Source organism: Engystomops pustulosus, chromosome 3 (genome assembly GCF_040894005.1).
Source record: "Engystomops pustulosus chromosome 3, aEngPut4.maternal, whole genome shotgun sequence".
Taxonomy (NCBI): Eukaryota; Metazoa; Chordata; class Amphibia; order Anura; family Leptodactylidae; genus Engystomops; species Engystomops pustulosus.
This window is the reverse complement of record NC_092413.1, coordinates 174,562,218-174,586,589: the sequence shown is the minus strand read 5'-3', so window position 1 is coordinate 174,586,589 and position 24,372 is coordinate 174,562,218. Positions and strand designations below refer to the sequence as shown.

General features: G+C 40.7%; 1 protein-coding gene across 1 annotated transcript in view; it reads right to left on the bottom strand.

Moving 5' to 3' along the window:
• PLS1 (plastin 1) overlaps nt 1-17,254 on the bottom strand; it is a 50,813-nt gene extending 33,559 nt beyond the window's left edge. The window contains exons 1-5 of the mRNA XM_072139589.1: nt 17,014-17,254; nt 16,757-16,909; nt 14,956-15,023; nt 5,248-5,464; nt 869-984 (exon numbers count right to left, since the gene is read on the bottom strand). Of these exons, the coding sequence (XP_071995690.1) occupies nt 869-938 (70 nt within the window). The 5' untranslated portion in view covers nt 939-984; nt 5,248-5,464; nt 14,956-15,023; nt 16,757-16,909; nt 17,014-17,254. The remainder of the gene's footprint in view (nt 1-868; nt 985-5,247; nt 5,465-14,955; nt 15,024-16,756; nt 16,910-17,013) is intronic.
• Between the last annotated feature and the right edge of the window lie 7,118 nt (nt 17,255-24,372).

Here is a 24,372-nt window from a genome sequence, read left to right as displayed (position 1 = left end):
GAAAAGCCATAGCATTATTCTGGAAAGAGCCAAAGTATCCAGATTTAAAATCGGTTATGAGGAATCTTAAGCAAATCTATCAATATGAGAAAATTTTGAACGAGAAAGCTATCTTAACAACAACCAACTTTGATAGTAAATGGGAAAAATGGAAACTATATGCATCGAACAATGATATATTTTTATAAAAGTTTAAAGCTTTCTATATAATTGTTTTTCTATTCTTATTTTTGTTTATTATTATTATTATTTTTTTTTTCCTCCCTCTGTCTCCTCTTCTTCTTTTTTGCTGTTTCTCAAGTGCCTACGAGATATTAAAATCTCATGCCTTAATAGGGAATAGACATATTTATGTCTGTATTATGTAAAATAGTACCTAAATAGATTCACGATATAGAAACACGTTTTGATGGAACCTTATATATGCTATGATGTACTGTTATAAGTATAAATGTAATGTTAAAATCTTAATAAAAAGAAATTCAAAAAAAAAAAAAAAAAGAAACCAATCCCAACCTTTCAAAGAAAGATTACATTAGAGTCCCACCTTGCAATAGTTCTCCTCCATCCCTACCAGTTATCATATCATTTTAAGTCTGCCTAGTATGTTAGCCCAGCTTGGTTTTTAACTTTTCTATGTATCCTAAATAAAGTTCTTGGATTTTATTCCTGAGTGTTGGATGCACTTTGTATTTATAGATGCCTTTATTTCTAAACTCAAAAGTAAATTACCTAGAACAATGTCTAGAACAGTGTATTTACGTGAAAATATCTATAAATATATATTTAGTTAAAATATTTTTCTGTGCTCGGCTTCCATGGAATTTCTCGGATTTTTATCTGGTCAACACAATCGCATTAGCCTTACCGACTTTATCAAATGCTTCCTTGAGTTCTTCTAGTTCCTCTCTGGATATGGTGATCGTATTGTTAGCCATGTCCTGTGGCAGTCAATTGGAGACCTTGAGATGTTGTTCTTGGGACCTAACAATGAAGAAGGGAGGAGCGTGACTGAACATCTTCTCACTTTGATGCTAGAGTTACTAATGTCTATGGATACCACACAATGTCTATGGGTTTATCCTAAGAATGCTTGCCTGCTTTCTGAACAATAACTGGGTAAGCAGGACATAAAGTTTACATACTACACTAGACTAGTACCATCATGGGACAGACAATTTATGGACTTGCTTTCTGTAAACTTGACTGAGGAAGTACACAGTGATGAAGATAATCGGGTCTTTACATTCAATGTATACTGTTACTTGCTGCTGAGAACATTTTAGGTTCCACTATATTTTTATTGATTTTTAAATAGATAGTACCGCATTATAGTGCGCCTTATAGTCCAGTGCGCCTTATATATGAACCATACTTACAGACAACAGCTGCCTTGAACTGTGCACAGATCTGCCACCTGCTGGTCATTCATCCTTATAATCAGGTGTGCCTTATACTCCGATGTGCCTTATATATGAACCTAGACGTTTTAGCAGGCATTTATTGATAGTGTGCCTTATACTCCGGTGCGCCTTATAGTCCAAAAAATACTGTAAGTATATTGGATATATGGGACTCCACACATCATAGGAATATGTGATACAAGAAGTCCCTGCTTCCACCCAGGAGAGATGTGCTGGACTTTGCTCATGATTACAGCAGGGAAGCAGGGACTCCTTCTATCATATATCACTATAATGCACCTGTACTCTGCACTGTTATTCGGTACATGCCAGCCAGGACATGTCAGCCAGTATATGTAAATTTTTTAACATACCAACCACATTTGTGTGCATCTGGCCTTACTGTCATATACGCAAGAGAACTTCTGATATCAGCCACTATGTAAACCAACCTGGAGGTCCTACATAAATCAATAATGTGAGGGCTGAAATTTTCCTGCACTCATTTGTCTTCTATGACATTTCTGGGATTGCTGTGATGTTCAACAGTTAAATGAAGGCACATTTAGTAGACCAGAACATGAAAAACTGTAAGATGTGCTATAAAGTTACCTTTGGTTATCATATACATGTCTTTTGTGGCTTGAACATATCCTTTTTATCAGTGGAATGTTTATGACGCTCGGATGAGGTTCATTGAAGTTATGATATAGTATAATTATCATCACTGTAGATTACTTCTATAGGTTGAATATGGTTCATGTCACTCAAAAGAAAATCTAGACAACATTGTTTAAGCTTCCCTATCCAAATATATATTAAGAATTGTAAAAATGAATGTTTACAGGGTTGTACAGGCATAACATGGCCAACACCTGAAAAGAGTCTATATAGTGCAAGATGTTATATAGGGCCAGATGTTAGCCAAGCTGGATTCTACTTAGAGAGGACAACACATTTACAAGAAATCTGGGATATAAAGATTGACTCCTAGTTATGATGCAAATCATTATTATGTTCATGAAACCAGAATGACACTTGGAACAGTACCCCATTGATAGTAGTGATCAAAAGATGGTAAGACTGGGTCCATAAAGATAGACCAGAACAATCTTCAAATTGTCAATGTAATTTCAGAATTCTAAAAGGTATAAAACATTCCCCCAACATTCTACAGCTCAAACACAAGGCACCAATATGGTTCTGATCAGCTGCTGTCTTATAAAACAATTTTCTTAAAGAGAACTTGTCACCAGAAGGTAATTTTTAGCTGATGACAGGTTCCAGTAGACACTGCTATGGTGATTTTAGGAATGCATTTGTCAGCATTCTGAATCATTTCAGTATTTTTAAACTTAATTCACATTACCTGGTTCCCTACCAGCAGTGTGTAGTAAATCCCATAGGAGGGACAGTTGCAGCCTGTGTGTGCCTGTGTTTCCTCATGCCTGCAGATTGTGATGTCTGCGGATTGGTGGTGGGACCAGGCTGCACTGAACATGGATGGGTCCGCATATATATCAGGCAGTTGAGCCGAGAGGCACTTGGGTGACCTAGACCGGAGCTCCTCAGGCTCATGTGAATATTTTTTATAAAGTCTGTTTTACATTAACCTGTACAAAAAGCGAGGTCATCCCCTGGCAGACATAACGAGCAAGTACGTTTGGGACATCTACCATCAGTAAATCTGATGGTAGATGTCCTTTAAAAACCCTTACTTAATAAACATAAGCCAATCTGAGCATCCACAATGTAAAAATACAGATAGCGTCCAATGTCAATGTATAATTTCACCTTGTTAGTACAGAAAAAGTTATAAGTGGTGAATAAAATTTAACTTTTAATTGATGTTTGTTAAAAAGAGAATTAAAAGTTAAATTTTAATCTGAGCATCCGGGCTATACTATCATGACTATCATGACTAGAGAAAACAGTGTTTGCCTTGCTACATATTATTTAGCGATCTGGGTGCAGGGTATTTGTCACAGGTGCCCCTGCGACCTATACCTCACCTTTCCTGGCTCTAGCCGGTCAAAGCTATGCCCGCGCTCCGGTGCATGTGTCCCCGTCCCCTTGGCGCTGTAAAATTTAAAGGGCCAGCACGTCGTTGATTGGTGCTGGTGAGCTGTCTGCCCTGATGAATTCCAGCCCCTCCCTGTGTCTCCTGCCGGATTTTTGTGCTTCCATGCCTGAGAGAAAGCTGTATTCCAAGCCCTCTGCGGTTATCCTGATTTCCTGTTGTGAACTCGATTCTGTTCCTGACTCCGATCCCGTGCTGCCTGTCCTGACCTACTGCTACGTCCCTGACTCTGATCCTGTGCTGCCTGTCTCGACCTCCTGCCTGTCCCCAAACACGAGTTTGTCTGACGATTCTGTACTAAGTCTTGGCTGCCACCACGGACAAAGTCGCGCCTGTGGAATGAACTGGTGGTCAGCCTACATCAAGGAGAATTTGCAGCAGGGATTCATCCGCAAGTCGTCTTCCCCTGCTGGTGCTGGATTCTTCTTTGCGGCCAAGAAGGATGGTTCCCACTGTCCCTGCATCTATTAACCGGCCTCAATAAAGTCACGGTGAAAAAACGCTACCCTTTGCCTCTCATCACTGAACTTTTTGATCGCCTACGGGGTGCCAAGGTTTTCACCAAGCTGGATCTGCAGGGGGCACATAACCTCATCCGCATTTGTGAAGGTGATGAGTGTAAGACGGCCTTCAATACTCATGAGTATCTGGTAATGCCCTTTGGACTCTACAATGCCCCAGCAGGGTTCCAAGAATTCGTCAACGATATCTTCAGAGACTTGCTCTACACTTCTGTCATTGTCTACTTGGACAATAATCTGGTGTTTTCTCCTGACCTACAGTCTCACCTGATCCGGCAAGTTCTCAGACCCCTACGGGCCGATTGCTTATATGCCAAGCTCGAGAAATGTCATCAGTAGTCTTCCGTTCCTGGGATATATAATTTCTGACAAAAAACTACAGATGGATCCTGGCAAATTGTCTACCGTACTTCAGTGGCCTTGCCCAATGGGACTACGTGCCATACATAGATTTCTGGGCTTCGCCAATTATTACAGCCAATTTATTCCACATTTCTCTTCTCTTGTATCTCTTTTTGTGGCTGTGACCAAGAAGAACACCAATCCGAGACTCTGGCCTCCGGCGGCAGAAGAAGCTTTCACTAAGCTGAAGTGGTGCCTAAAGACACCATTTGTTTCACTTTAATGGAGGGCTTTTGAGATATATATATATATATATATATATATATATATATATATATATATATATATATATTTATTTATTTGTTTATATTGCTTGAGTGTAGGGCATGGCATGCAACAGAACTCAATAAAACCAACATCAATCATGATTGTAAGAAATAAAGAACACTGGTAAATGCATCTTTTACATAGGTGAAAGTATAACATTTTCACATTTTTAGACACATTTGAAAATACAAATTCCTTTAGTAATAATGAAAACATAAGTCACTGAGAGCTAGAAGAGTGCAACCCTCTATCTGGAGATACTGGCAAGCACTCTGCTTTCTGCTTCTCTTTGCTGTATATCCATCTAGGTCAGATCAGTGCAAAAGATTCTGTCGGCATTTCGAACAGGTCGCATTTTCTGAATTCCCCCAATATTGTGCTAGTGATAAGATTATAAATGCACTGAGTTGTTGCAGATTTCCATGCTACGGGATATTTTTACACCGTGAACATCTGGGAAAGCTTAAAGATGTGCATTGGGAAACAACTACAATAAGTAAATATTTATTATTATGTGAGCATGCATAAAAATAATAAATGCAATAAACTAAATAACAATAGCTTAGTAGCATACCTTGATGGATGGCTGACGTAGACTGAAGTAAATGTAACTGTACATTTAAGGCTTGCTCTGTGCTGGCAAATGATGACCTATCCTCCAGCTTGTACTTGGGAGGTAGGTGCAGCCAAGAGTTCTGTGCTAATTATAATACATGGGAACTTTGTCCTGCGGGGCCGACCTCAGGAGGGTGTGGGTGTGATCTTCTGATCTGCTATAACCTGTACATTATCTGTATGGGAATATGAAATTGAAACAGTTCATTTGAATCTGTCAAAGTTAGCTACACACTGACTGCGAGGCTACTCTATCTATACGATCCTATGGTGAAATAATTTGTTTATGTGGGTGTTTCTAGTCCTCTATGATTATTTCTGGGTTAGAGAAGAGCAGTCATCACCCCTGGAATGTCTGTTTTCATAAAACGATTTCCATAAAAATTAATATCCCTGGAACATCTTTTTTTTAAACCCCTGTCTTAGTTCTAAAAATCACTTTGTTCTCGGAGATGGACGACCATATCATCTATCCATAGATCAATATCTTCAAGCTGGAAAGAGCAGGAGGAGTTTAGCAGATTGTACATAGTGTCCTACATGCAGGCAGCATGTTATAGAGCAGGAGGAGGTTAGAAGATTGTATACCGTGCAGGTAGCAGATTATAGACGGTTCTGAGCAGATTGCAAATAGTATCCTACCTGCAGAAAGCAAGCTGATATATAGTTTTGTGGGGAAAGATAAGTTTAACCAGTCATTTATTCAAATATATCTCTGTTTTTTCTATGCTTGGTACCATTAATCTAGTCATGGAGCTTGTTCTATCATTGACTACTTTTAGTTTTTCTAAACCAAAGATGACTAAAGGTGCACATGTATATTACATAAAAGCATACACAATGTACATTTACTTCAGATCCTGTAAAGACCACATAAATCTGGCAAATAGTAAACCACAAACCTAAAATATTGATGCAAATGTCATTAGAAAACAGGAATCGTAAAACAAAAAACCCTAAAAAAATCTTCTTTAGTTCATGTATCCAACCATTATCGCGTTGTTGAGAATTCATATAGGAGACACCCTTTAAATGGCCACCAAACACTAATATATTTGTGTAGGATAATACTTTACTAATGATACTGTACGCCCTTTGATCTCTACTCAGCTGTAAGTTCTAGAGATCATAAAATGATCTGAAAATGATGACAACATAAAACATGAGCAGCAGAAACGGTTATATCTTATCTTCTGTTACTTATAAATCAACCTGATACCAGTGAATCTTCATGTGCAAAAAGTAAACGTTTCTTAACAAATTATTACATGCTGCTATATAATATGATCAGTCTAGAAATAAAGTCTAGTAAAGTTTGTTCAACTTGCAGACACAAGACGTATGTGTCTAGTGACTCACATTTATTTACCAGGGATGTTTCACCTTTCTTTCCTTTGCTGACAGTGATTGCTTAGGACCTTGCTAATGGCTATGGCAATGGAGGCTTGTTCTCCACACCACTATTAAATGCATCCAGCATTAACTTTATTTATACAGCACCATCATATTACGTAGCGCTTTACAAATCATAGGGGGCTTATACAAAAAAAAAAATAAGACATTACAAAGTACCAACATATGGAACAATAGGTGTGAGGGCATTATTAAAGAATTATGTTCCTGTGTCCTTATTTCTCCTCGACCTTTCTTCCTTAGCATGCTTTCTGTCCATATGCGCTGACATCTGGGAGACAAAGGGGGTCATTTACTAAGGGCCCGATTCGCGTTTTCCCGACGTGTTACCCGAATATTTCCGATTTGCGCCGATTGTACTTGAATTGCCCCGGGATTTTGGCGCACGCGATCGGATTGTGGCGCATCGGCGCTGGCATGCACGCGACGGAAATCGGGGGGCGTGGCCGAACGAAAACCCGACGTATTCGGAAAAACCGCCGCATTTAATAACCGAAAATGTGTCGCTTGGGAAGCGCTTACCTTCACCTGATCCAGCAAGGTGTATTCCGGCGCGATCAGATGCACTTCAGCGCCACCTGGTGGACGGCGGAGGAACTGCCATCATAAATCCCGTCCGGACCCGAATCCTGTTCAGAGAATGCGCCGCTGGATCGCGAATGGGCCGGGTAAGTAAATCTGCCCCATAGGATCCTGATAAAGTGTCTAATGATTAAAAACTATTTTACCATGAAAATAAAGCATAATAAACCAGTGTCACTTACTTATAGATCCAGACAACAGTAACACCTCCCAAGTCATCTTTGGTTTAGAAAAAATAAAAGTAGTCAATGATAGAACAAGCCCCATGACTAGATTAATGGTTCCAAGCATAGAAAAAACAGAGATATAATTGAATAAATGACTGGTTAAACCTTATATTTCCCCACAAAACTATATATCAGCTTGCTTTCTGCAGATAGGATACTATGTGCAATCTGCTCAGCACCAAGGTCTTTCAGAAAGGTCTGACCAGTTCTCTTAGTTGTCTTGCCATCTTAGTTTGGTCCTTTAGTCTTAAAGGTTGCATTTTTTATCTGCTTCCAAGTGAAATCTAGAAGTGCCTGCTGCTCTCTTTGACAAGTGCCTTTGCCACAAGATGATCACTGTCATTCACCTGACCTGGTAGCATTTTATCTTGAGCTTCCACACAGCGGTTTTGCTGGACATACTGTAAAATTGTGGTGTTTTTGATTTGCCTTAGCCATGTACAATCAGTGGGTCTTTGTTGACTCGTCAAAAAATCTGTGTGAACGTGTGTTGAAATGAACAGGGATATCCTTCAAAGGTTATGAAGTCCTTAGCTCCTGGGCTGCAGCCTCTTACCCCCTCCTTGCCATACTATGGTGGCCATTTATGTTTAATTTAGAAATTTGCGTCTGTCTTCTTTTTTTGTGGGGGATTTGGGCTTTATATTAGAGGGTGTAAAATATAGCCTAGGAGTTTGTTACAAAAGTCACACATTTTTGAGCAACCCAATCTGATCTTTTTCCTTGTTTCATTGTGCACAAATTGGCAACATTTTGTAACCGAAACATCAACATCTGGATTCCAACAATAAATCAGGCACAACCCTAGAAACTTATTAACAGCGCCCATTGCTGGGTGGGGCAAAAACAATGGATAATGTAGTGGCAGCGAACATTGTTGGTTGGTGAAATCCACTTGGAAACATTGCTAGGTGGGTAAAAAAGTTGCAAAATCCACCAATGCGCCCAAAAGAGTTGCAAAGATGACAAAAGTCAGCAGACCAAAACACGTATGGGTTGGGTGTTGGGCAGCATTCCTTAAACTGCATCCATCACAGGTATACACTATCAAGAGCATCTTGTGTCCAAGCCCTCCTAGATCTTCAAATAGCCGAAAATGACACAACAATTAGGAGGCAGAGCTGGGACGTAAGATGCATGGAGTGGGCAGAGCAAACTGACTGCAGGAGCTGGAGTTGTCAAACTGCAGGAGGAGGGGTTTCCTGACTGCCTGACTGCATCGTACAAAAAAATAAAATATGATTTTGCATTTAAGCTGTGACCTAGAAATATGCAAAAAAGCCTCCATGGGACGTGCATATAACAAAAAAGGTACTGTTACTGGGCATTTATGGTGATGACTGGTTCCTTTTAAAATCTCCAGCAATTGAAATAGTATGATTTGAATTTATTTTTTTACAAAACTCAGTATTTATGCTAGCTTTAACTCCGTGTTACGTAATTGGACAATAGCACATGTAAACACACCCAAAAGCGGACATACGTGGAGCACATGTTAAAAAAATACCATTCCCATAAACAATAAAATACATGACTCATTTCCTCTGCATGCTAGCAGGTCTACTCCCCGGTTACCATCTAGTGTAATGACATATATAGCTATATACTTAAATAGATACATCACTATTTGCCTAAGGAGGTATCAGTAACATACAAGACAAATAGACTGGGCTTCTCCTTTTAAAGGTATCAATAAAAGGGGTGTGGTTTTAGTTTGTTTTAAAAGTTTATGTTGTATGTTTTCAGATTTTTGAGTAGTAGAGAAATACAATGTTACCTAAACTAAAACTTAGAGAGAAAATAAATGCTATCATACTCATGACCCCAGTTACAACCAGCAGCTATGTTTACCTTTTGTAGAGTAAGGGCACCACCATAAGGCCCCTTTCACACAAACGTATGCTTGTCCAGACCTGAACCCAGACGCAGCTTTCGTCAGGCTGGAGAAGGGGAGGGGTTGAGCACTTATATCTTTTTTCCAGTGGTGGCATGGATAACAATACTGTGCCCATTCACAATGAATTTCTATAGGCCCTATATGAAGATCTGCCATCAGTCTTAAAAAAAATCTATGCTAACCTTCTTCGGCTTTTTCTCCCTGGCTTGCGGGTCCGTCTTCTCCTCTTCCTACCTGGGCACATACACAATGACATGGCAGTGTTGCAGCCAGGAAGAGGAGCCGTGGGGCCAGAGTGAAGAAGTCGAAGTGATTATAGAGAGTCGGGCATCTGATGTTCTGATGTGGACATTTTATTAAAGCGGGGCTCTCCTGTGCACATTTTATTAAAGGTTGGAATCAGCGGTGGACATTTCATTAAAAGGGGGCATCTGGTATGGACATTTTATTAAAGGGGGCTATCCTGTGGACATTTGTTTAAATGGGGCATCTGCTTTGGACATTTAATTAAAGGGGTTATCTGCGCTGGAGATTTCATTAAAAGGGGCATCTGCAGTGGGCATTTCTGAAAGGGGCATCTGCTGTGGACATTTCTTTAAAAGGAAGCTCTGCTGTTGACATTTCTTTATGGGGGGGTCTGCTGTGGACATATCTTTAACCCCTTAAGGATGCAGCCATTTTGTAGCTTAAGGCTCAGCCCGATTTTTTGGATTCTGACTTGCGTCTCTTTATACGGTTATAACTTTTGAACACTGTTACTTATCAAAGCGATTCTGAGATTGTTTTTTCCCCACACGTTGTACTTCATTTTAGTGGTAAATTTTGGCAGATAAGTTTTGCATTTATTTACAAAAAAAAAGAAAATATGATAAATTTTTGGAAAAATTTGCCATTTTCGAAATTCAAAATCACCGCGTTTTCAGGCAGATAGATTTACCACCTAAATAAGTTGCTGAATAACATTTCCCATTTGTCTACTTTACATTTTCATAATTTCTGAAATGTCTGGATAATTTATTTTGATGTCACGCGGCCTACAAAAAGAATATCGCTTTTCCGGATTTTCAGAATTGACTATTTTGGGGATAAATACAGTTTGGAATGAAATTTTACATATTTAGCATCAAAACCCCCTATATAACCAACCCATTTTCACATCTGCACCCCTCAAGCTATCAGAAACAGCTTTTACGAAGATTGTTAACCCCTTGAGATCTTCATAGTAATTGAATCAAAATGGAGGTGAAATTTAGAATGGTCATATTGTTCCCTTATACGTTCATTTAGCCCTAAAATTTACACATTTCCAAAAGATAAAAAGAGAAAACCCACCATACAATTTGTTCTGCAATTTCTCCTGAGTACAAAGACCCCCCACATGTGGCTGTGACTTGTGTTATGGGGGCACAGCAAGGCGCAGAAGGGAAGGAGCACCCTGCAGCTGCCAGGATTTTAGTTTCCTCATTGGCCCCTTTTGAAGGCTATAAAATTTTCGCTTTTTCGTTATTGGGGCCATGTGATGCCATTTTTTTTGCGGGATGAGATGCTTTTTCCAATGTTACCATTTTGGGGTTTGTATCACCTATTGTTGAAAATTTAGGAACGTTTTTTGAGGACAGGAGTAGAAAAGCATCAATTCTGTACTGGATTTTTTACTTCTTTTTTTTTTGGTGTTCACCGTATAGCCTAATAATCATGTTATCTTTATTCTATGGGTTGATACGATTACGGGGATACCAGACATGAATATATTTTCTTACGTTTTACTAAATTTGTCAAACAAAACCCTAATGTGGGGAAAAATCTATCATTTATGTATTGCCGTCTTCCAAGTAGCATAACTTTGTTACTTTTTTGGCTACGGAGCTGGTTGATGGCTTGTTTTTTGCGGGACATGTTGTACATTGCACCAGTATCATGTCGCAGTACATATGGTTTTTTGATCACATTTTATAGCATTTTTTGTGGGATTGAAAAGGTAAAAATCATAATTTTTGGAGGGTTTATAACAGTTTTTTTTTACGGCGTTTATCGTGCGGGTTCAATAATGATTTACTTTTATTCTACGGGTTGTTACGGACGCGGTGATACTATATATGTGGGGTTTGTGTTATGATTTAGACTTTTTTTTGAGTTATATGTCTCTTTATATGTTTTGGGGGTTTGGGGCATTTTTAGTGATTTATGACTTTATTTTTTTATTGAATAACTTTTTTTTTTACTTTTTCACTTTTATACCATGGGACATGAAGAAGCAATCATCTGATTGCTTCTTCATGATAATATTCTGCAATACTCATGTATTGCAGAGTATTATCAGTGTCAGCCTATACACTTGCATAGGCTGGCACTGTGCCAGTAAGATGACGTCACAGACGCCATCTTACTGGCAATTCTTGCAGGTAACTCTGGGGTCCAGATCGGACCCCAGAGTTACTATAGCAACGATCGGCGCACCCCGAAAACGGTTCGGGGGGGCCGATCGTGGGGGAAAGATCCCCCAGATACATGTTAGATGCCGCGGTCGGAGACAACTCCGATCGCGGGTGTTACACTGGGGTGCCGGCTATCAGTCACAGTCGGCACCCCGTGTTTCCCGATGCCGGTTCGGCTCAGATCTTGAGCTGAACCGGCATCAGCTCAGCGTCCGATATATCGGACGCTGAGCGCTAAGTCACTGCGCTCAGCGTCCGATATATCGGACGCTGAGCGTTAAGAGGTTAAAGGTGGGCTCTGCTGATGACATAACATTAAAGGTGGGCATTGCTGTGGGCATTTCATTAAAGGGGGCCCTGCTGTGGACAATTCTTTAAAGGGTTCTGCCGTGGCCATTGCTGGATAATTTAACAGAGTAGCCGCTGCATTTCCTGCCTTAGGGCTTACACTCCAGCCAATAACACTTTTCCCAGTTTTTTTTTTGTGTGGCAAAATTAGGAGCCTCGACAAGTATAGAGGCCACATCTCCTACACTGTCTGGGAGATCTGGTCTGGACAGTAGTCGGGGTGGATGGCTTCATGCAGTATGGAAATGTGATTGGCTTTCCTAAATAAATGGGATATAAGAGCATGTTTGAAGTTCATCATTAAACTTTTATAACCAGTACAAGATTAAGTACAATCAATAGAGGAAGCCACATTACCCATGAAGTTACATTCCAGAAGTTTTTATTTTCATCCAGGCATTAAAAACACAAGTATTTCCCACCCTCGGCTTATACTCAAGGCAATAGGTTTTCCCTGTTTTTTGTGTTAAAATTAGGGGTCTCGGTTTATACTCGAGTATATGGTATTCATAAAAGAGCATCAAAACTGGATCCTGTTGAGTTCTGGTCCTTTTCAACAGGAATAGTTTAAATGACTAAAACATAGAGTTGTCTGTATACACACATCATCAATCATTGGTCTAAGAGTTGCAGTGAAAGGTTGCAGTGGTGAAGTGTGCACCAACCCCTGTTTAAAAGGATATTCTCATCTGGGCATTGACATTTAATTTAATTAACCTACCATATATACACTTTAATAAATGTTATTAAAAAATATCTACCTTTGTGAAGATAAATTCCCATAAATGTAGCCACGTTGTCCCTTACAAATGAAATACTGTATTTACACATACTTGAGTATAAGCCGACCCAAGTATAAGCCGAGGTGCCTAATTTTACCACAAAAAATGGGAGAACCTTAAGCCTAGTATAAGCCTAGGGTGGGGAAAACATTAGTCACAGGCTTCAGCCAGTACCCTTCCCCCCCAGTAAATATATAGCTGCCAGCCACTTGCCCCTAGTATATAGCCAGAGAGACACGGGCCTCTTAAGTATATACCCTGCCAGCCAATGCTCCTTAGTATATAGCCAGCCCGCCCATGCCCCCTAGTATATAGCAAGCCAGCACATGACCACAAGTATATAGACAGACAGCCCCCTGCCCCCAGTATATTGCCAACCAGCCCATTCCTCCTAGTATAAATTCAGACAGCCAATGTCCCCTAGTATAGAGCCAGCCAGCCCATGCCCCATAGTATATAGCCAGCACATCCCCCTAGTATATAGCCAACCAGCCCATTCCTCCTAGTATATAGTAAGATAGTTCATGCTCCCCAGTATATAGCCAGCCCATGCCCCAGGTATATAGCCAGCCCATGCACACTAGTATATAACCAGCAGCCTCTGCCACCTGTATATATCTAGGTCCTGCCCCAGTATATTACCAGTCAGCCAATGCCCCATAATATATAGCCACCCCCTACCCCAGTATATTGCCAGCAAGCCCATGCACCCTAGTATATAACCTACCAGCCCATGCCCGCTACTATATAGCCAGCAGCCCCTGCCCGCCAAGTATATAGCTAGGCCATGTCCCCTAGTATATAGCCAGCCCATGCCCCCTAGTATATAGCCAGCCTCTGCCCCAGTATATTGCCAGCAAGCCCATGCCCCCTAGTATATAGCCTGCCAGCCCATGCCCTTTAGTATATAGCCAGCAGTCCCTCCGTCGAGTATGCCAAGCCTTTAAAATATGTAACTCTGTACTCACTTTTCCGACACCCCCCGCAGGTCCTCTTTTTTATTCTGGTGCTCCAACTCCGTCTTCCGGTCCCCGCGCACTGCCAGCACACACACTATGATGTCCGCTGCTTGCCAACGTCAGTACATGTGCGCCACCAGCATCGGCACTTGTGTCAGCAAGCAGCTGACTTCATAATGTGGGTGCCGGCATCACGCAGACACCGTAAGAAAGAGCAGGATCTACTGGGGGTGTAAGGAAGGTCAATACAGAGTTAATTTATTTTATAGACTCATGTGTAAGCCAAGTTAGGTTTTTTCAGTACATTTTTTGAGCTCCAAAACCCAGCTTATACTCAAGTATATACGGTAATTGCCCTTTGAATCAACCACCTCTGTTGGGGTGATTGCACAAAGAAACAAATAGTTTTTGCATATGCCTGTCCTATAGCCATCCTGTGGTATTGATTGCTGAATCCAGTTGGTTAGGCAGGGCTCAATGGCTCATGTGTGGCCACAGCTGCAAGAATGAAGGGGGTGGTCGTATCCAAGGACAGCTATCTTGTTTCTAACATAGCTATATTAATGGGAAATTATCTTCACACAGGAATTTTTTTTATAACATACAATAGAACACATTTATCTATTCGGCAGAATTACATTAAATTTGAATGCCCAGATGGAAATACCCCTTTAAGCCATGGAGACAGATCCCTGTTCTGATGTCCAGAGCTCATGACCTGAAGAACATATAAATATATAGCTTGTTTAATTCCTTGCATTTATAGATAACAGCTAATCCTTTTATAGCAATAATACAATACATCTATCAGAAAACCTTAAAATGCTTATCTGAGAAGTCATATTATGAAACTAATTTGCCTGATGGCTGTAATTGTTGTGAGATGTAACAGTAAGCACTGCATTTGCTTGTCCAGCTACACTAGAGCAGAGCCGCAGCTAATGTGAAACATAACAGCACAATAAATAGACTTCTCTTTCTGAAGGTAACAAGGTAGAAGTGTCTATTCTTACAGATGACTCACCTTTAAGAGTCACACAATGGTCAGTGAGTATGGGAACATGACCATTCCTTCAGGGCCCTGTGTAACACCTGAAATGGAAATAATTCTTTAGTGCTATTACAGTCACTGGAGGCCTAATAATATTCCTGCACCTGGGACCTTGTTTTCTAGTTACACATCTGAACAGGAGCGAGACTATTATCATGTCAGAGAGAAGACTTAGTGAATACATAATTCTGTTCTTTAAATCAGATATTTTATTAAAGTTTTCAGATTTTTGGAACACAATAAGGTAAATAATTCTGTTCTAATTTTTAGAATATAGAAGCAGATATGTTTCAATGCTTATATGAAAGCAGATAACCCATATATCTACATGTCAGTGATGCAATATTAATACATGTAATATCTTATTCATAATAATGAATCAGTTTCGCAAACATCTTTATTTTTTAATCTGAGCTACATTCCTGTTTAAAGTTTGTCCTTTTTAATAAATTAGGCTCCAAATGGGTTAAAAATAAACATTGCCACCATTGTTGTAATGTATATAAAGCCCCACTGGTCTTCACTTCCTGCTCCTGTTTCAAAACACAGGAAGTGCATCTGCAGTCAATCAGTGGCCGAGGTGGATCACCATTGTGCCCAGTGATTGGTTGAGTGGATTTTCAAGGCATTTCCAGTGTTAAGAAAGAATCAAAAATTATTAACATGAAGGGACAATATTTGCTGTGGTTGATAAGCGACCGGCATCCCACGGCATCCCTCTTCTGACTGAAACAGTTGTGAACTGAGCCTTAGCTGCACTGGAACAACCCTCTGAAAATGTATTTAAACATATTGGGACTTTATAGCTGAATGGCAACTACAGATGAGCTAATCTATCCACTGGTTTATAGGTTTGGTCTGAATCTGCCATTTTTAAGGCACAAACACAAATCTGAATATTTTCTGCTTTGCTTTGGATTGACAATGGTGATGGCTACTGCTGCCATTCATCTCAGAGCTTAGGAAGGGTGGGATGGGTGAGTGAAAATGAAAAAAAACCAAAACAATAAAACAAGGTAGGAGCTTTTTATGAAATCTGTGTTTAATAGGACTAGAGGGGTTATACAGGCGGTCCCCTATTTAAGAACACCTGACTTACAGACGACCCCTAGTTATAAACGAACCTCTGGATGTTGGAAATTTACTGTACTTTAGCCCTAGGCTACAATAAACTGCTATAACAGTTATCAAAGGAGTCTGCAATTAAGCTTTATTGTTAATCCTGGTTATCAGGTCAACATCTGCAAAGAGTTTGTATGTTCTCTCCGTGTTTGCGTGGGTTTCCTCCGGGTACTCCGGTTTCCTCCCACACTCCAAAACATACTGTTAGGATGTTTAGATTGTGAGCCCCATGGGGACAGGGACCAATTTGACATTCTTTGTACAACGCTGCATAATCTGTGTGTGCTAAATAAATAAAAGAATTATTATTATTCTTATGACAATCCAACATTTTTAAAATCCAATTGTCACAGAGACCCAAAAAATTTTGGCTGGGGTTACAATTATAAAATATACAGTTCCGACTTACATAGAAATTCAACTTAAGAACAAACCTACAGAACCTATCTTGTATGTAACCCGGGGACTGCCTGTATACTAATTTCAAGGACAATTGAACTGAATAGATTTGAATAAAAGCTTTCACAAATTCAGTGGAGCTTTATTTAAGTGAATCTTGGATTTGCTCATCTTAAAAGACAACCTTGATGGGAAAGTATGGCAGGTACTGTGCTGTGCAAATGTAGTAAATTCCATATAGTTAAGAAGTTACCTGTGCAAAAATAATTGAAATTCAAACATCAAAAATGTAAAGTTTTTCTCTGTACCAAAGGGTTTTCTTCATTATCCATTTTAGTAACTTCTTTGTGCTCGATGTGTTTTCACTATCTACTTCCTCAATCTGCTGCAGGATGCTCAGAGGATGCTGTAAATAAATTATTAACATCATGTATCCATTGCGTATATAGCGCTGTCCCTTCCCATTGTATGACACATAAGGTCGAAAAAAAGTTTTTTTTAAGTACTTACATGAATTCTTGCAAATCCTTCATGGGACAAAGTTTAAGGATGCTGTAAAACGTTAGACTGCCAGCTCCTGTGTCTTTCTCTCCGCTACCTGCATTCAGCTGGTAACCTGCTACCTGAGGGGCACTCCCCGCGCCCAATCATACTGGAGGAATGAGACAGAGGGGAAGGGCTGGTCAAGCACCATTTCACATGATTGGCAGTCACCAAGGATCAGGTTGCAGTGACGCTCTTTACATGTCCTAGTCACCATGGAGATCTGTAGACGCTGACGAAGGTTTATACCTCTGACTGCAAGCTGTACTGCAGTATACACGGCTTGTAGTATCCAGAGCACACACCTAGAATGGAAACACCTATTATCTGATAATAATAATTATCACACAATAATGGGGTTTTAAAAAAGCAGTTCTGATTCCTGACATTTTTCTGTGCTGCTCATATCTAGTGAAATTGGTGGCATGACACATAGAATAGAATATTCATAAAATAAAGGACGGCTCCAAGGTCAAGGATGGAGACCACGTCACAGGTTTGAGTCATGTAACACAATTATATCAATTAATGAGGGTAAGGATAATTGAAGTGTATTGAAGAGGGATGAATCATGGGGAAAACTTTTTTTTTCTATCTTTCCAAGAAAAAGGCAGCACTAGCAGGGTTGTGAAAAATAAAGTGGTGTTTATTCTATCTCAAGCAACGTTTCAGCTGATGGTTCTGCCTTTGTACTGATATTTTACGTACCCGCATTAAGTAATTGGTAAGTCCCTTACACACTATGTCCAACTCGCTTCACACTTGCAGGGTTGGACTCGCAGGGGGTCCAACTCACTTCACAAGTCCAGCCTGAATGCAAAGCAACCAGAACTTAGGTCAGTTGCCAAAGTTTGGGCCGGACATTCTAGCCAGCACACGCCAGGCCTGTAAGGGGCCTAACATTTACCACTTACTTAATGTGGGTAGGTAAAATAACATTACAAAGGCTGATGTGTAAGGGACCTTACATATGTGTGTGGTCAGACTGCTGGGACACACATCAACTGCTGGAAAGCTGGGTGGCATTGTCACCATTAGGACCTGTTATTCAGATATCTTGATATCCTAAACTAATGTAAGCAGGGTGGAATTGTTGTTTGTAGAAATTAGACACCATACATATTTTTTTAAAAGTCCTATGCTCGCCATATGTGATTAATACCATCATATCATGTGTGCTGCAGGTCTTTATGTACAGATGATACTTTTATTCCCTGTGTGTACAGTACAGAGTAAAACTAGTATAACCTGTGTACTGTATTCAGGGCCGATTCTAGCATATTTGCTGCCTGAGGCGAATATTAAAATGCTGCCCCCCCCCCCCCGCTCCCTGTTAAGTAAATCCTTAAACTTTATTAACAAGTAACATCCCTACAGACAGCTCCCTGACACTGTGTGACTGACTACAGGATCTGAGAGGCATTAGTGACATCTAGTACCTTTTAGATGACAATCTCTTCCATCAGGAGGACTTTATTCCGGGTTCTCCAATCCATGACGTATCACAGCTGAATTCACGGCCGGATATCTTCAGCTCCGTGCAGCATCTCCACCCGGCGTCCCTAAAAATACCACAGTCACTTACAGTATAAAGTCTCCTGGATAACAACACTGTGCTCCTAAATAATATATACCCCTCACAACACAACTGACCGCACGCTACCCCACATATAACACATCCCTTCATTATAAAGGGATAAAATCTTGCCCCACATGTACAGTCCCCTCCCAGCTTAGTAATATACTGTATCCCATATACAGCCCCTGCAGCTAAGTAATATACTGTACCTGCTATATGCCCCCCCCAGCTTAGTAATATACTGTATCCCATATACAGCCCCTGCAGCTTAGTAATATACTGTACCTGATATACAGCCCCCCCAGCTTAGTAATATACTGTATCCCATATACATCCCCCCAGCTTAGTAATATACTGTATCCCATATACATCCCCCAGCTTAGTAATATACTGTACCTGATATACATCCCCCCAGCTTAGTAATATACTGTACCCCATATACAGCCCCCCAGCTTAGTAATATACTTTATCCCATATACATCCCCCAGCTTAGTAATATACTGTATCCCATATACAGCCCCTGCAGCTAAGTAATATACTGTACCTGCTATATGCCCCCCCAGCTTAGTAATATACTGTATCCCATATACAGCCCCTGCAGCTTAGTAATATACTGTACCTGATATACAGCCCCCCCCAGCTTAGTAATATACTGTATCCCATATACATCCCCCCCAGCTTAGTAATATACTGTATCCCATATACATCCCCCAGCTTAGTAATATACTGTACCTGATATACATCCCCCCAGCTTAGTAATATACTGTACCCCATATACAGCCCCCCAGCTTAGTAATATACTTTATCCCATATACATCCCCCAGCTTAGTAATATACTGTATCCCATATACATCCCCAGCTTAGTAATATACTGTATCCCATATACAGCCCCCCCAGCTTAGTAATATACTGTACCCCATATACAGTCCCCTCCCAGCTTAGTAATATACTGTATCCCATATACAGCCCCCCAGCTTAGTAATATACTGTATCCCATATACAGCCCCCCAGCTTAGTAATATACTGTATCCCATATACAGCCCCCCAGCTTAGTAATATACTGTATCCCATATACAGCCCTCCAGCTTAGTAATATACTGTACCCCATATACAGCCCCAGCTTAGTAATATACTGTATCCCATATACAGCCCCAGCTTAGTAATATACTGTATCCCATATACATCCCCCCAGCTTAGTAATATACTGTACCCCATATACATCCCCCCAGCTTAGTAATATACTATGCCTGATATACAGCCCCTGCAGCTTAGTAATATACTGTACCTGATATACAGCCCCCCCAGCTTAGTGATATAGTGATATATAATATATACAGCACCCCCCAGTATAAAATGATTCTGGCCCCATATAATATATACGGAATCCCCCCCCCAGTATAAAATAATTATAGCCCCAAATAATATCTATAGCATACCCCCCCAGTATAAAATAATTATAGCCCCAAATAATATATATAGCGTCCCCCCCTCAGTATAAAATAATTATAGCCCCAAATAATATCTATAGCATCCCCCCCAGTATAAAATAAGTATAGCCCCAAATCCCCAAATAAAATATACAGAACCCCCCCCCCCCGCCCCTAGTATAAAATAATTCTGGCCCCATATAATATCTATAGCATCCCCCCCAGTATAAAATAATTATAGCCCCAAATAATATCTATAGCATCCCCCCAGTATAAAATAATTATAGCCCCAAATAATATCTATAGCATCCCCCCAGTATAAAATAATTATAGCCCCAAATAATATCTATAGCATCCCCCCCAGTATAAAATAATTATAGCCCCAAATAATATCTATAGCATCCCCCCAGTATAAAATAAGTATAGCCCCAAATAATATCTATAGCATCCCCCCAGTATAAAATAAGTATAGCCCCAAATCCCCAAATAAAATATACAGAACCCCCCCCCCCACCCCTAGTATAAAATAATTCTGGCCCCATATAATATCTATAGCATCCCCCCAGTATAAAACAATCATAGGCTCAAATAATATATATATAGCATTCCCCCCAGTATAAAATAATTACGGTATAGCCCCAAATAATATAAATATATATTGCATCCCCCCCCCAGTATAAAATAATTATAGCCCCAAATAAAATACATAGCATTCCATCATCCCCCCCCCCAGTGTAAAATAATTATAGCCCCAAATAAAATACATAGCATTCCATCATCCCCCCCCCCAGTGTAAAATAATTCTGGCCCCATATGATATATATAGCGCCCCCCCCCCAGTATAAAATAATTATAGCCCCAAATAAAATACATAGCATTCCATCATCCCCCCCCCAGTGTAAAATAATTATAGCCCCAAATAAAATACATAGCATTCCATCATCCCCCCCCCCCAGTGTAAAATAATTCTGGCCCCATATGATATATATAGCGCCCCCCCCCCCAGTATAAAATAATTATAGCCCCAAATAAAATACATAGCATTCCATCATCCCCCCCCAGTGTAAAATAATTCTGGCCCCATATGATATATATTGCGCCCCCCACCCAGTATAAAATAATTATAGCCCCAAATAAAATACATAGCATTCCATCAAGCCCCCCCCCCCCAGTATAAAATAATTCTGGCCCCATATGATATATATATAGCCGCCCCCCACTATTAATTATTAGCCACATTTAATTAATTAAATACATGAAAAATAATAAAAATCATACTCACCTGCAGGCAGCTGCTCCCTCGGCGCACGGGTCCCGTCCTCACACGGCTCTTCCGGCAGGCCGCGGCTCCGCACAGTGACACATGTGCGTGACGTCATGACGCCTGTGTCACTGCTTAGAACGGAGCGACGCAGCTGCCGGAAAGGCGCTGCGTCGCTCCGCATATAAATCGCGCCTGTGTCTTAAAGAGACAGGCGCGATTTATTTAGCTGGTGGGCGATTCGGGCGTTAATGGACGCCCGAATCGCCCACTTTAGAGCGGCGAATTTCGCCGCCCTTTACAGGGACCCGCATTCTGCCGCCTGAAGCGAGATTTTCATCTCGCCTCATGGCAGATGCGGCCCTGACTGTATTGTCTAAGTGTGTACTATACAGAGTACTACCCTGTGTACTATACTGTCTAGTTATGTAAAGTACAGAGTATACTATTATACCCTGTGTACTATACTGTCTGGGTATGTACAGTACAGAGTATAATATTATACCCTGTGTACTATAGTGTCTGGGTGTGTACAGTGCAGAGTATAATATTATACCCTGTGTACTATAGTGTCTGGGTGTGTACAGTGCAGAGTATACTATTATATCCTGTGTACTATAGTGTCTGGGTATGTACAGTACAGAGTATACTATTATACCCTGTGTACTATACTGTCTGGGTATGTACAGTACAGAGTATAATATTATACCCTGTGTACTATAGTGTCTGGGTGTGTACAGTGCAGAGTATAATATTATACCCTGTGTACTATAGTGTCTGGGTATGTACAGTACAGAGTATAATATTATACCCTGTGTACTATAGTGTCTGGGTGTGTACAGTACAGAGTATAATATTATACCCTGTGTACTATAGTGTCTGGGTGTGTACAGTACAGAGTATAATATTATACCCTGTGTACTATAGTGTCTGGGTGTGTACAGTGCAGAGTATAATATTATACCCTGTGTACTATAGTGTCTGGGTGTGTACAGTGCAGAGTATACTATTATATACTATTATACCCTGTGTACTATACTGTCTAGGTTTGTATAGTACAGTATATGGTATTATATCCTGTGTAATGGTGTCTAACATACCTCCCAACCTCTGAGCTGAGGAAAGAGGGACAAAAAGAGTGGCGCGCATAGCGCACCACACATTTTTTTGCATAATAAACCACGCTCCTTCCCCCGCTCCTTATCCCACCCCCCTAGTATGCTCACACAATATAATACCTAGAATAATGGCTCTTACACTTTATATTCTCGCCCTGTACAATGCCCCATTCCCCTTCTATTTTGGTCACTTTCTCTGCTTCCTCTCTTATTATGAACCGATCTCTGCTCCCCCTCCCATTTCCTTGGTCCCCATTTCTCAGCTCTCCTTCCTTATTATGCACCTTATCTGCTCCTCCTCGTATTATGCCCCCTATCTGCTCCCCCTCTTATTATTATATCCTCTGAATATTGTGGCCCCTTGCCCTTCATGCTCATTTATATTGTGGCCTCTCTACTGGCCTGGGGAAACAAAAAAAAACTTTACTTACCTTTCCATTGTTCCCCACAGTCCTGATTCCTCCTTTCCCATGGCTCCAAGATGATAAGGCAAATGGGAGGGGGGGGGGGGCAGCTGGAGGTAGCTCCTCCCCTTGGTTCATCCCTTCTCTCCTCCTGCTGTCCCACCTCCTTCTGGTCTCCGGCCCAAACACAAGAGGTGCAGAGCTGAGACCAGGAGGTGGTCTCCTGGTAACTCACCTTTCCATCGTTCCTCCACAGTCCTGCTTCCTCTTCTCCTTGCAGCTCTGAGATGACGAGGAGGAGAGGTGGGGTCAACCGAGGGGATTAGCTACCGCTGGCTGCCCCACGCCCCCTCTGTCTTGTCATCTTGGAGCCCTGGGAGAGGAGGAAGCAGGTCTGCGGGGAATGATGGAAAGGTGAGTAAAGTTTTTTTTTTGTTTCATAACCAGGACGGGAGAAAGGCCACAATATAAGTGGGCAAATTTTACAAGTTTGATCATTTTGTTTTTACTTAATTATAGCATTTATGGTGCAGTAGAAGAGGAAAAGTATGAAGGCCACGATAGAGTGGGACATTATTCCAATGCTGGTATCCTCTTTATTGTATTATGTGTATGAGGAAGGATCAGTCAGAAATCTATCTGATATCTGCTTGTTGCAGGGATCTGTATGGACATATAATGGTTTCCTAATAAACCTTCTTTGTGCTGTCTATGGCCATAGTGATGGATAGGAGTCAGTCCCCAAAACCACAATGACTACCATTTCTTGTCACCTGTCATTGATCTCTGCGACACCCAACCCTTCTACATCTGAGGACACAATAAAGTGTAACTACAGCCCTGTGTACAAATACACTTTACATACATATTTTGTTGTTGGACATTAATGGCTCAGAAAATCTGTCTGTTGCCCAAAGAAGCCAATCGCAATACGGCTTGTATTTACTACAGCAGTTTGAGGAATAAAAGCTGAGATTTGATTGGTTACTTACTAGGTGCAACAATCATACAGTGAGTACTTCATATATATCCAGTATCTGCCTCAGCAGAAGAGAAGCAACAGCTATATAATGAAATGTGCAGTGCCCGGGACAGACAAATATAAGGTGCTGTATCCTAACCCTTAAATGCCTTATCAGTATCTGGCCCTGTTATAATAACATTGTTTTTTTTCTAAGGTAAAGTGTCAAAAATGAACCCAATGAATGCTGGCGATATATATATATTTAAGACTTATCTGGTGTGTGAGTCATCGTGGCAAGTGCCACATTCAGCAGCCAATAGGATTGCAGCACACCACTTCAATGCAGGGGGAAAAAAACATTGGTTGGTGCCAGTCAGTGAAAGCTCTCAGAGTGCTAAGACAGGCTCCCGTTACTACATCAAGTGATTTTGGAATTATTAATTTTAACCAAAACCCAGATCCACACGGAAGATCTACCATCTACATTCAAGAAAAGACTGAAGAAAAGGAAATGAACAGACAGATATGGGAGACTTCACCACCAAGTCACTTGGGAGAAGGAAGATACATCTG